This window comes from Neomonachus schauinslandi, chromosome 9, assembly GCF_002201575.2.
Source record: "Neomonachus schauinslandi chromosome 9, ASM220157v2, whole genome shotgun sequence".
NCBI lineage: Eukaryota > Metazoa > Chordata > Mammalia > Carnivora > Phocidae > Neomonachus > Neomonachus schauinslandi.
In genome coordinates, this window is record NC_058411.1 from 114,084,610 (window position 1) to 114,099,330 (window position 14,721).

A 14,721-nucleotide genomic window follows, 5' to 3' on the forward strand; every position below is an offset into this window, starting at 1 on the left:
AGCCTTCCCAAATTCTGTCACAGGTTCACCTTTTCTGTGGTCACAAGAATGCCAATATTGAACAATCCACAGGTGCATCGGGCATCACATAGGGAGTGGAGTTCAGTTTGCCTGCCTGCTGCCTCCAGGATCAGTACCTTGAAGAAGTTGGTGGGCATCGCCTCATGGTTCTTGCTGATTACCTGGTACTACTTCACATAGGACCATCCATCAGCCTCCATCCTGCAGGTGGACCCAGACACACAAGACCTTTCAGGGCTCCCAGGGTCTGGTCAGACCCAAGGCTGCCATCTTCAGGAAGCTTTCCCTGACCTGACCTCTAGCTTGTGGCCATCTGCAGGACTGCCCCTCAGCATGAAGCTTCTGTGCCTTTTGCAGCTTCCCCAGGAGGCTAGAAGCTCCCTCCAGGGTAGAGACCGACTTTGACCATTTCCCTCATGCCCATCACTGGGTCAGGCAGAGTGGGTTGTGGCAATAAATACTACTGAAAGAAAAAAAATTGAGGGAGAGTATATTAGGAAATGACTATAGTGTAGCTGATAATCTGATAGTGTAGCTAATACAACCTCATTGGAGGTGAGGAATGCTTATGGCATATGCCAAAATATGTTTTAACTGTTTTTAGTAATTATAATTAGTGGTGGTACTATTAATTGTTTTTCTGAAACTGTTGTGTGTTGTAGCATAAAGCAAGTGAGTACTTAACGGATATTCTAATTCTGTCATCCTTGATACCTTTGAGAGCCAAGATTCTCAATGTCAAAGAAAAGATAGAGAGCTATCATATAGAAGAATTTAAAGGGAAAAAAAGATCCCTTAATCCTGAATTTGAATCTGAAATATCACTATGCTTTCGTAAGATATTTTATCTTTAAGTAGGTGGCATGGTTCCTACTTCTACTCATTCTAATGACTGTTTTAAAAATAGAATAGTGGAAAGTGTAGGTAATTAATGTTAATGTATTCCATAGTTATATATTCTTATATATTCTGCTTGAAACAAGGAAGACAGTTGTCCCTTCATTAGACATCTCTGTGCTCAGCCAACTTGGTACTGCACACTGTGATGGCTCCAAAGAGGAGCAATCAGGCAATGACCTTATCCAGAAGAGGGGCGCCTGGGTCGGTTAAACATCTGCTTTCCGTTCGGGTCATGACCCCAGGAGTCCTGGGATCCAGCTCCACATCAGGTTCCCTACTCTACAGGGAGCCTGCTTCTCCCTCTCCTCCCCGCTTGTGCTCGCTCTTGCACTCTCTCTCTCAAATAAATAAATAAATAAATATCTTAAAAAAAAAAAAAAAAGACCTTATCCAAAAGTAACTTCGAGTAATTGTGTAATGGAATAGAGTTCTCAGTCGTTCAACAAGAGTCTCAGTTTTCAGCCTTAAGAATTGTCACGTGCAGTTCTCAGGTGGGCCACTCATGCAAGGCCAAGCCTAGATCACAGGCTTCATTCTGTGGGCAGCCACTCACTTGGTGAGTCCAGTTAAGGCATTAGAATTCTAACTGCAGTCGGATCTCCCTAGTTACAGATAACTCTTTTTAATACTATCGAAGGAAATTATTTTAGGGGCACCTGGGTGGCTCAGTCAGTTAAGCATCAGACACTTGGTTTCGGGTTAGGTCGTGATCTCAGGGTCGTGAGATTGAGCCCTGCATCAGGCAAATTCTGTGTCATTTGCTAACCATCCTCTGTGTTTTGTGAGGATCTGTCACATTCCCACACTTACCCACACTTACCCACATCAGGTTGAAAGAGTAATTGACGAAAATGCCAAGTTTCTCTTTGCAGCTCTGTTGATGGGACTCTGGTACTTGCTGTGCCTACTTGGCACAGATGTTTGCTCTGCAGGAATGTAGAGTCACTCACTCTCCCCTATGTATGTAACTGTATATCGTTTATGAAATGCTAATGCACAAAGGAATTTGGTAAGTTATAATATGTATCGGGGCTCTGGTTTTAAAATGCCCATGGCAGTTGTTCTTAAACGTCTGCTGTCTTGACACAGGTGTAAGACAGTGGATTTTGGTGAACAGTGTTTTCTGAAAAGTCTTAACTACTGCAAACTGAATAAGGATATAAAGTAAACTATGTACTTCCTAAGTTATAATATCAAATCCTCTTAGGCTACAACCACCTGGGGCTTTTCTCTTTATTTCATAATGTGTAAGTACTAATCTTAATGTCTGAGTTGTACTACACTTGTTTTCTACTATTGTCCTTTTTGTATGTAAATTTGTTACTGTACTTATTGCCAAAATACCCAGTCTTGTGATTCCTTTTCTGTCCTCTGTTTTTCAGAGGCAACATGTTCAGTGATAAGACTCACTGACATAAGATTCATTCACGTAGTCATGATCATTTGGGACACAAAGCCCTTATTTCAGCCCAGCCACAGTATACTTTTGACAGAATGGACAGTAAGATTTTAATGTCTTTTCAGAAGATACTTTTAAAATCTGGGGCTTTCTGTTTGATGTTAAAAAGTGCTTCTAGTCATTTGAGTTTTAAATTACAGGGAAAACTCCTTGAGCAGACCACCCAGGCTGGGTTCAAAGAAGTGATCTTTCTAAGACAGGTGCTTTTCAAATAGAGGTTGTCTTTCAAACAAGTTTTACTGAGTGGACAAGTTTTTCCTGACCCTGAGATTTTTAGTCCCCCCCCCCCCCTTTTTTCTCATCAGAAAGTAGTTTCTTTGTAGAAGTTTCTTGGGGGAGTTTTGTGAGCAAAAGATGATATAGATGCACATTCCACACTTTACCAGTAAATGTGTTTTCTTTAAAGTACAGACAGCATTAGGACAAAATCTTATACCTTGTTTTTTATGGGTATGTTTATTGATGCTTTATGATATTCTACAAACAATTGTAGACAGGTTGTGTCTATTGAATAAAACAGAAAAATAGAAATTAAAAATCAAGGTTATAAAAATTATAGATAAAAGCCAAAGGGAAAAGTAGGATACAATTATAAAGCTATAAGGTTCCATATGTCATTCTAAATGTAATACCCTTATTTTTTTAAGTCTTTAGGGATCTACAATTTGTATGTTAATCCTACTATAAAGCTACAGTACACAAAACCATGTAATATGGCACAATGCTTGACAAAATTATTAATTAGAGTAGGAAACCAGGGAATATATCCTGTATTTACTTATGATAAAGATGCCATTTCAAGCCAGTAGAGAAAAGGTGAATTTTTCAATAACTTATTAAAGGAGGGGGGATGGTAAATTTAGGCTTCTGGCTCCCACCACATGCCAAAATAAATTCCAAATGATTTGATAGTGAATTATAAAACCCTAAAATTACTACACACAGTGATAATTCAAGAAAAAATAAATACAAAGGGCTGGATACAAATGTATAGCTACCCCATCTCATAATGAGGAAGAACTTTTTAAATGATCAAAGAAAGGGAAGAAAAAATAAAACCACAAAGAAAAAAATTGTTAGACTACATAAAATTGTTTCACTTCAGGGACGCCTTGGTGGCTCAGTCATTAAGTGTCTGCCTTCGGCTCAGGTCATGGTCCCAGGGTCCTGGGATCGAGCCCCGCATCGGGCTCCCTGCTCTGTGGGAGGCCTGCTTCTCCCTCTCCCACTCCCTCTGCTTGTGTTCCCTCTCTCCCTCTCTCTCTCTGTCAAATAAATAAATAAAATCTTTAAAAAAAAAAATTGTTTCACTTCAATACATAAAAACATACTGTAAAAATAACGAGCAAAATGAAAGGCAGTGGATAAACTGGAAAAAATACTAACAACATGTATTAACCCTTTGCTATATTTATGAGAGAACCCTTCTAAATCATTAAGAAAAAGATAAAAACCTCCAGTAAAAAATGTTTAGAGGACAAGAATAATTAACGAAAATATGAGTATGGATGGCAGCTTCATTTTGAAAAAAATCCAATAAATCCCTCCCTTATACCTTATCCCACAATCAGTTTTATATCACGGATTTAAATGTGAAATCTATGGAAGTACCAAGAGAAAATTTAAAAGAATATTTTTAAAATCTTGAAGTAGGAAGTCCTAAGTCTGACACAAATTTAGATGCACTAAAGGAAAGTTTGACAGATTTTAACCAATAAAAATTAAATCATTCTTTATGATAAAATTAAGTTTAGATAAACAACAAATTGGAATATTTATTTTCAACATACAGTGATCAAAGGTTAACATCTTTATTACTGGTGAAGAGCCTTATAAATCAGTAAGAAAAAGAAAAACCTCCCCCAGTAGAAAAATGAGTAAAAGGTACACAGTGATAACTCAAGAAAATATAAATACACGTGGCCAATAAGCACATGTAAAGGTCTTTAATCACACTAGTAATAAAAGAAATGCAATCCTTAAAAATACTATTTTTAGCTGTCAAATTGGTAAAGATTTTTTTAATGAGATTATTCAGTTTTGGTAAAAGCATGGAGAAACTCTTTTTCTGGGAGTATAAGTCATTTAAAATACTGTTTTTTCTGGAGGGCAATTTGGATTTATCAATTGTCTATCAAAAATCTTAGAAATGGGGGTGCCTGGGTGGCTCAGTCAGTTAAGCATCTGCCTTCAGCTCAGGTCGTGATCTCAGGGTCCTGGGATCGAGCCCCACATCAGGCTCCCTGCTCAGTGGGGGATCTGCTTCTCCCTCTCCCTCTGTGCCCCCTGCTTGTGCTCTCTGTCAAATAAATAAAAACAATCTTTAAAAAAAATCTTAAAAATGTTCATATCCTTTTACCCAAATTGTCATTCCTGGAAATTTATCCCAAGCAACCAGAATGATATTTTTGGTACAGCTGTTATGAGCACGAGTTGTTCCATTGAGCACATCCTATGTCTGCTGAGTTCCCAAGCATATAAGGTGGCCCTCCTACTATAGAACCTGAGAATTGCTTCCCGGTTTTCACTGTGTCTAGGATATAGGCATGAGACCTAAACTTCACAACCCAGTATACCTATTCCAGGCTTCCACTCTGAAGCTGATAAAGAAGTAAGGAGATTCCAAACTCTGTTCTTTTGACAATTGGAGACAGCTGCATCTGGCGTCCAAAGTCACAGTGTAAGTTCAGGCTGTGGCATATGGTGCCTACTGGTTTTTTCATCAGATCTATTTAGTGTTGTGTGATTTGGGTATTGGTCCTGGCCATGTAACTTCTATGCCTGTGTTTTCTAAATCTTACAATATACCCAATAACCTATCAATTAATTTCCTTTCTGTTTAAGTCATCCAGAGCTTTCTTCCTGTGGCTTGTAACTAAAAGACTATTATAACAGCATTATTTGTAACATTGAAAGTTGAACACAAAAATAGTAAGAGATTGATTGGGGGAAAAATGTCATATCCTTAGTATAACACTGTTCATCCTTTTAAAATCGTGCAGTATTTCTCAGTATAAGTATTTTAATCAGAAAAGAAATTTAAAATAGTAGTTGCTTACAAAATTGTTGGAAGCGATTGTAGACCTCTGGGTTGACTCCAGAACAATATCAAACATATCCACTGGGGGCACTGCTCCCTCTGAGGCCAACACAAGTTGGGAAGGAAATAACTTAATGCCATACACAACTGTCTCTCACACCCAGGAAACCACAGAACGGGTACAGATCAGAGATTAGGAAATCAAAGTAGCACAATCCCACTGGTTCTTGACACCCAGAAGCTGGAAAATGGAACCTAGAATGCTGCTGCAGGAAAGCCTCATATTTCCAAATCGTGTTTAATTGCAACCAGAGCTGAGAGCCACAGGAAGATGGCTTCAACTCAGTTCAACCTCCAAATTTTTTATGATAATATTTGTATGGTGGGAAAATCTCTTCAGTATGCATAAATTATGGCTGGAAGGATATGTAAGCTAGTAACCATGGTGATTATTTTTTTTTTTTAAGATTTTATTTATTCATTTGACAGACACAGCGAGAGAGGGAACACAAGCAGGGGGAGTGGGAGAGGGAGAAGCAGGCTTCCCGCAGAGCAGGGAGCCCGATGCGGGGCTCGATTCCAGGACCCTGGGATCATGACCTGAGCCGAAGGCAGATGTTTAACAGCTGAGCCACCCAGGAGCCCCAACCATGGTGATTTCTAAGGTGGTAAATTGGGTGGCTGAGGGACATAAGAGGGAGATGCTTTTTACCATATACCCTTTTTGTGCATGTTGTACTATGGTTGTCATTCATAGTCAAAAAGTTACAAAGGTAAATTGTAATTACATCAAAGCTCGGTAGTTTTTACTGCACTTCATGGGAAAACACCCTCAGGTCTCTGGAGAACCCTTCAAGGCTTTTTGAGAGGAGGGAACAGAGTAGGGCCCTAGGTTCCCCACTTCTGCTTCAGTCAGAGAAACTCTGGTTTTATCAGTTCTCTGGTTTAAGCATCTAAGATTTTGTAAGCTTTTTAATTTTTTTAGCTTATTTTTATTTAAGTAATCTCTACACCCAATGTGGGGCTCGAATTCGTGACCCTGAGATCAAGAGTCTCATGCTCCTGTCACTGAGCCAGCCAGACACCCCAAGATTTTGTAAGCTTTTAATCTTCTGAGTAAGAAAGCATTCTGCTGCTTTTTAAAAAAAAAAAAACTGAAGACCGTTATTACAGAATATTAAATGTCATGGAGAAATATTCATTATGTATTTGTTAAATAAATGTACATTTATAAGAATAGGGGGAGCAAAGACCAGAAGTACAAATACCAAATTATTTCTTGATAGTTTTCTTTTTTTTTATTATGTTAATCACCATACATTACATCATTAGTTTTAGATGTAGTGTTCCATGATTCATTGTTTGCGTATAACACCCGGTGCTCCATGCAGTACGTGCCCTCTTTAATACCCATCACCAGGCTAACCCATCCTCCCACCCCCTTCCCTTCTAGAACCCTCAGTTTGTTTCTCAGGGTCCATAGTCTCTTGTGGTTCTTCTCCCCCTCCGATTTCCCCCCCTTCATTTCTCCCTTCCTGCTATCGTCGTCTTCTTTTTTTTTTTTTTAACATATAGTGTATTATTTGTTTCAGAGGTACAGGTCTGTGATTCAACAGTCTTATACAATTCCTTGATAGTGTTCTACTATTTCTTTGTCCTTGTCTTTTCCAAATTTATTACAATTATTTTAAAAATTATTTTTATAGGGCAGCACCTGGCTGGTGCACTCTCTCTTCTCTCTCTCAAATAAAGAAATATTAAAAAAAAAAATAGTTGGGGTGCCTGGGTGGCTCAGTCAGTTAAACGTCTGCCTTCGACTCAGGTCATGATCTCAAGTTCCTGGGATCAACCCCTGAGTCAGGCTCCCTGCTCATGGGGGAGCCTGCTTTTTCCCTCTCCTCCCCACTCGTGCACTATCTCGCTATCTCGGTCACTATCTCTGTCTCTCTCAAATAAATGAATAAAATCTCTTTAAAAATTTTTTTAAAAAGAGGGTACTTGTTTGATGAGCACTAAGTGTTGTATGTAAGTGATGAATCACTGAATTCTACTCCAGAAACCAATATTGCACTATATGTTAACTAAGTAAAATTTAAATTAAAAAAGACATTATCAGATAGACTATTAAATACATTTCCATTATCTGCTATGTAACTAAGAAATTAGTAAGAGGCAAGTATTAGATGCTAACAAACACCTGCCTTTGGATAAAAAATTATAAGCTTTTATATCTAGCTGATGGGCCTTGTACCTAATATTTGGCTTTTTTTTTTTTCAGAGTGATTTCCATCCTGTACCTGTTGCTTTTGTACCATTCATTTTATGTATTTTAAATTGTGTAGAGAAAAGCTGCTCAAGTTTTACAAATGGTGTTTCTCTCCTATTAGGTCTCTCTGCAATGCAATCAACATTTACAACCTCACCTGCAATAACTGCTCAGAAAATTGCACCGATGTTCTGTTTAGTAACAAGATTACCTTCTTAATGGACCTCCTGATACACCAGTTGACGGTATGTAATATTACTGCTTTGAGTTAGAAGCAGTTAAGGTTTGGGAAATATTCCCTGTGGAGAAAACTAAAAGAATTCAGCTTATTTACCCTCCAGATGAAAAAAAAGTGAAGATGATGGGGGAGAGTGAATTAGGAACTAGCAAAGAAACCTCTTAATTTGACAATCTCATATTAGATTCTCCTAAATTCCAGTATTTAACAGATAATATACTTGTAACACTTGCTGCCAAGTTCACAGATTTACATGGTTAGACTGGGGGCTTCGGATTCAGTTGGACTCCAAGCCAAACCTCTGAGCCCACAGGAATGAGTGCTATAGAAGGGAAGAAAGCTTGAAAGCCTCAAAACCTCTCTTGCCAACTCAGTTAGAAGGGTAGTTCATAAAGGACTTTTTGATGGCCCTTGATATCTATTTTTTTGAAGCAAGAAACTCTTCTGTCAAAAAGGGACAAACCTGTTATACTTTTGAAATAGAAACAAGCAGCCAATTGTAGCCTTAAATTTTACTTCAGTTCACAGATGTTGAAAGAGATAAGCTCAGTATAATATCCAAAGGTTTAGGTCTATCAACTGCAGCCTCCAGAACACAACCCTGGGGCCAGAAGTTTCCTGGTGAAGTTTCTGAGGCCCTGAGGTATTGGCACAAAATTTCTCTCAAGCTGCAAGTTTACAACATAGGAGATTTATTTTTCAGAACCGATTTACTTTTGCTCAGCATACAGTTCTAATACCTGTTTGTAAACTATATGCCTTTTGCTCTCTTTCCTCCTCCATCTCTCCATCTGGTTAATTTCTGTACATTCTGCAGACCTTAACTGAAACATAATGGCATCTTCATCATGAAACCTTCCCTAACCTGACTCTCCCCAAGTCCAGGTTAGGAATTTTTTTTATGTGCTCCTAGGCATTAAATCATTCATAGAATTGATCACATTGAATTAACTATTTACTTGTCTGTTTCCCCATTAGCCATAAAATCAACAAGGATAGGAGATAACTTATCACCCTCTTCAGGATCCTAACATAGTGCCTGACACTTAGTAGATTTAGTATATCATTGATGAATATATGAGAGAAGAAGTGGATCCCCAACGTCTCAAGCTGAGAATCAGAAAGGGAATGATGAGGCCCTTCCAGGCAGGCATATGGATGATGAGAGGGGTCAACAGAGAGAACAAAGACACAGACCTAGAACTGTTTACACAGTACAGCAGTGGCTATTTATCATGATGACCCTGAGTCATCACCTGAGGGCTAAATTTGATTTGGTTTTATCTATAAAAGAAGGCATTAAAATATGGGTAAGACATTTTAGCACAAAATTCTACTCAAAAGAGTTGAAAGGCAAGGACAAGGAGAAAAGACTTAGCATTTGTTGTATGGCCTTATATTCCAGACATTTTAACATATATTGCCTCATTTAATTTTTTAAAACACAAAGTCAGTATTATCCCATTTTACCAACAAGGAAACTTAAGTCCCAGAGAAATTGGCTTGCCCAAGACTACAGAGATTGAAAGTCACAGAGCTGAGAGTCAAACCTAGGTCTCTCAAACCCAAATTGAGAGACATTCCACACAATAACTAACTGCTACTTTTCAAAAGTGTCAATGTCATGAAAGACAAAGAGTGGAGAACTCTCACAGATTGGAGGAGGTACTGACAAGTAAATGAAATGTGGTGTCCTACACCAGGAAAGGACATTAGTGGGAAAACTGGGAAATTCATATAAGTCTACAAAGTAGTTAATTTTATTCACTCAGTGTTAATTTCTTGCTTTCAATAATTACAGTATGGTTTTGTAATTTGTTAACAATAGGGGGTACCAGGCAAAGAGAACTCTACTATTTTTGAAACATATCTCTTAGTTTAAAATTATTTTAAAATAAGATGTGAAAAATTAAAAAAAAAACACTATGTTGCATGCTGCATCATCTGGAAGAATTTATTTTGTGAAACTTATTCTATATTGGTAATGGAAGAAGAGACATTAATATACTTTGAAAAGGGCAGGTAACAAAAAAGACGGCCTTTGAAATGTGAAGGGATGAGTAAGATTTACAGACAGGACCCTCTATCCTAGCTCTTCAGTATTTTCTGTTCAAAACTTACTCTTACTGAGAGATATCATATGAAGTAGTTTATTATTCTCTCACTTAATAATTAAGTGCTTACTGGGGTGCCTGGGTGGCTAAGTCGGTTAAGTGTCTGCCTTTGGCTCAGGTCATAATCCTGGAGTCCCAGGATCAAGCCCCACATCAGGATCCCTGCTCAGCAGGGAGTCTGCTTCTCCCTCTGCCCTTCCCCGCCCCCCCGCTCATGCACACTCTCTCTCAGTCTCTCTCTCTTGCTCTCTCTCTCACTTCACGTTCTCTCTCTCAAAAAGATAAAATCTTTTAAAAAATACTGTTAAAAAATAATTAAGTGCTTACTATTTCCACTTCCAGAGAAGCATGATATATAATCCCCACCATCCGGGAAATCCCATTTTAGGAGTGGGAATGGGTATACAGATTGCATGTAGTAAACAGTGTAATGGCGGCCTATACAGACTACGGTGGGAGCACAGAGGAAGGCGTTTGTAGCCTGGGACGTCACAAAGGAGGGACATTTGAGCTAGACCTTAGCTCTTCATAATAGCTATCATTTACTAAGTGCCTACCATGTGCCAGAGCTTGTAAGTAGCTTGATCCTCTCCCTCTACTTTGAAAGCCCAAGTTTCCTTTAAGTAATATTTCCTTGCTTGTGACTTCATGGTTTCTTGACACTCAGAATAGCTTTTAATCTCCCAACCAATGGATTTCAGCACATTCTGTGTTTATTTTGCTCAGTTCAGAACTTTAATCCTGGGACATTTGTTTGCCAAACACATTTTATTCCTCCTTTCCTTATACGTGGCACTTCCTGGTTTTTAGAGTTCCTTTTAGGCTCCTTATTCTCTAGCTGTCAGTGCTAATACTGCTGTGACTCCGTTGGTGACACTTGGGAGAAGAGGTTGTGTTTCCTAATTTGGGGAGACAGAGAGTAGAAATGACTAGGGATGGTGATTTTTATGGTTTTTTTTTTTTTTTAAGATTTTATTTATTTATTTGACAGAGACAGCAAGAGAGGGAACACAAGTAAGGGGGGTGGGAGAGGGAGAAGCAGGCTCTCTGCCGAGCAGGGAGCCCAATGTGGGGCTCGATCCCAGGACACTGGGATCATGACCTGAGCCTAAGGCAGATGCTTAACAACTGAGCCACCCAGGCGCCCTGATTTTTACATTTCTTGAATTCATTTGAATATATTTCCATTTTTCTTGATAACTGGTTTGATATCCATGTCACCAAAATATGGACCACTAATTTGCAGTACCCTGTAAGTAATGGATAGAAAATAGTCATCAACATATTTTACAGAAGGATGAGAAGGAAGCATAAAAGAAGCTAATGAATTGAGATCTGGTGATATTTATAAGATACTTAATAATGAGGCACTTCAACCTGTTTGGTTCTTTAGCAAACTGAGATGGTTTAGAAGAATTTTTTTTTTTGTCTAGCTGCTTAGACTTTGTTTTAGCATTCTTGTATTTCATATAAATTATGTGCAAAGCACTGTACAGATGCCAGGGTTACAGAGCTAAATTGGACACACTCTAGAAGCCCACAGTTAAGAAAGGAAGAACTTGCACACATAAATACTAAGAAAAGCTGTGAGAAGTTCTGTCACATAGAGCTACAGAGCCTAAGCAACGTAGAAGAGTACCTGGCACATAAGAGGTGGTCCTTAAATATTTAATGAATGAATTCTAACTTGGAGCATTAGAGAGGTTTTGGGGAGAAATTGGATTTCAATATGCCCAGAGGAAGAGTAGAAACTCTACAATTCTGAGTTATGATTTTTACAAAAGGTAAATTAGCACAGTTGGCACTGTAAAGTATACCTTGCAGTAGAGTTTCAAAGTAGGATTTTTTGGGACAAGCTCTTGGGGAATTTATCTGGAGCCCTGTAAAAACAGTACATTTAGATGGGCATGATCTAGGATGAAGTCTCACATAGATGTATTATTTTCCAAGAAGCATGAGAGTTTTTAAATATGTTAAAGCAGATTACTTCTGTCATTCTAGAAGCATGGTTAAGCATCTTTTCTGTGCCTAAATCTTCCCAGTGCCCAGAACAGTGAGTCTCTAGCTTCAAAATGTCTCCTTGAGGAGACCAGACATGCACATTGGAAGGCAATAAAAAGACCAACAAAAAGAGCAAGATGGCAGAACAGGAAGTCCCAGCCTTCATTCCCCTACAGAGACACCAACTTAACAGTATATGGACCAAAATACCATTATGAGAATTCCAGAAGACAGTTAAGATGTTGCAGTACCCCCAGGCGATCTCAAAGCCAAGAATAGCCACATTGAAAAGACTAAGAACTGTTTCATTTTACTTGTGTTCGCCCTCTCCCCCAAGCAAGCACAGCTCAACACTGGCAGACAATACCCCAGTTCATGGGTTTTCCTTTAGGAGGGAGAGAGGAGTAGAGTGTGAGTCTGGCATTCTATCTTTTTGGAGGGCTGCCCAAGGGTCTTGTACCCGTCTCACCTGACTCAGGATACTGACAGAGAGCTGGCATACTTTGGATTCCTAGCAGCCCCCAATAACAAGAGAGAGGGCAGCTTGCTGCTGTAGGACCAGAGAACTCACAGTGTTGCAGACAGACACCAGAGGGAGCAAGAGATTATGATGTCCTGAAAAAGAAACTAAAAGGAACAAACAAAACTCTCTAATTGAGAAATTGTACACACAGGCCCAGAGAAGTCACATCACCCACAGAAAGGTTTCAGAAGCCCCCAGATTTCCTAGCCAAGGTGATTGGTGTCTTCCTTTTACAAAGTCAGGATATAAAGTCTAGAAGAAGTACCTTTTTTTTTTCAAATGTGCAGATCCCAACACAAAGGCATAAGATACACAGAGAAACAAGGAAACGTGGCACATACAAAGGAACAAGATAAATCTCCAGAAACCAATCTTAAAGAAACAGGTATATGAATTAACTGACAAAGAATTCAAAACAGTTATCATAACGGTGTTCAATGAGCTCAAGAAAATGATGCATGAGCAAAATAAAATAAAGTATTTTTTAAAAACAAGTTTTAGGGCTAAAGAATACAATAATTGAACTGAAATTAGTACAGGAGTTCAAGAGCAGGCTTGATCAAATAGAAGAAAGAATGAGCGAACTCAAAGACAAGTCATCTGAAATCACGAGGTCACAAGAACAAAAAGGAAAAAGAATGAAAAAAAATGAAGAAATCCTAAGGGATGTATGCAGTACCATCAGATAGACCAATCTACACATTATGGTACTCCCAAAAGAAGAGAGAATGGGGCAGAAAGCTTATTTAAAGAAATAATAGCTAAAAATTTCCCAGTCTGGGGAAGGAAATGGATATCCAGATTCAAGAAGTTCCACAGACTCCAACTATAATGAACCCAAAGAAATCCACACAGAGAAACATAATCAACTTGTCAAAAGTCAGAGACATTTGTAAACCTGTGGCATAAGTCATAATCTCTGAGTCTTTCGTATTTTGGGGGTTCCTCCTCCTAGTCATTCTGTTGAGGGGGCAGTGAGGGAATGTACAGAGTCCACCTTACTGACCACAACCCAAGCAAGATGCACCTGTTTTCTAGGGACCTAGGATTGCTGGCCTCTTGTTTTTCCAGCCTGTCTTCTGGGGGCGTGGCCTGCCACACTGTTCCTCAGGCAACCATGTTTGGGCAGAGTTGCCCTGGCCTGTGGTGGGGGATGGGCTCAGTGAATGAGATTGAAGCAGTGATCAAAAACCTCCCAAAAAACAGGAGTCCAGGGCCTCATGGATTCCCTGGGGAATTCTACCAAACATTCAAAGAAGAAATAATACCTATTCTCCTGAAGCTGTTTCAAAAAATAGAAACAGAAGGAAAACTTCCAAACTCATTCTATGAGGCCAGCATTTCCTTAATCCCCAAACCAGGCAAAGACCCCATCAAAAAGGAGAATTTCAGACCGATATCCCTGATGAATATGGATTCCAAAATCCTCAACAAAATCGTAGCTAATAGGATCCAACAGTACATTAAAAGGATCATCCACCACGACCAAGTGGGATTTATCCCCAGGATGCAAGGGTGATTCAACATTCGCAAATCAATGTGATAGAACACCTTAATAAGAGGAGAGAGAAGAACCAACCATATGGTCCTCTCAATTGATGCAGAAAAAGCATTTGACAAAATACAGCATCCTTTCCTGATTAAAACTCTTCAGAGTATAGGGATAGAGGGAACATTCCTTAAGTTCATAAAATCCATCTATGAAAAACCCACAGCAAATATCATCCTCAATGGGGAAAAGCTGAGCCTTTCCCTTAAGATCAGGAACACATCAAGGATGCCCGCTCTCGCCACTATTGTTCAACATAGTACTAGAAGTCCTAGCAACAGCAATCAGACAACAAAAAGAAATAAAAGGCATTCAGATTGGCAAAGAAGAAGTCAAACTCTCTCTTTTTACAGATGACATGATACTTTATGTGGAAAACCCAAAAGACTCCACCCCCAAATTACTAGAACTCATCCAGCAATTCAGTAATGTGGCAGGATACAAAATCAATGCACAGAAATCAGTTGCTTTCTTATACACTAACAATGCATCTGTAGAAAGAGAAATTAGAGAAACGATTCCACTTAAAATAGCACCAAAAACCATAAGATACCTCAGAATAAACCTAACCAAAGAGGTAAAGGATCTAGAAACCACAGAACACTCATGA

At 38.9% G+C, this 14,721-nt stretch overlaps 1 protein-coding gene across 2 annotated transcripts in view; it reads left to right on the forward strand.

Annotated features, from left to right (window-relative positions):
• The window catches only part of SCAPER (S-phase cyclin A associated protein in the ER), a 523,695-nt gene that overhangs the window by 379,728 nt on the left and 129,246 nt on the right, over positions 1 to 14,721 (forward strand). For both annotated transcript variants that reach the window (XM_044917799.1, XM_044917800.1), the window contains one exon: positions 7,808 to 7,931. In XM_044917799.1, coding sequence (XP_044773734.1) covers positions 7,808 to 7,931 — 124 coding nt within the window. The remainder of the gene's footprint in view (positions 1 to 7,807; positions 7,932 to 14,721) is intronic.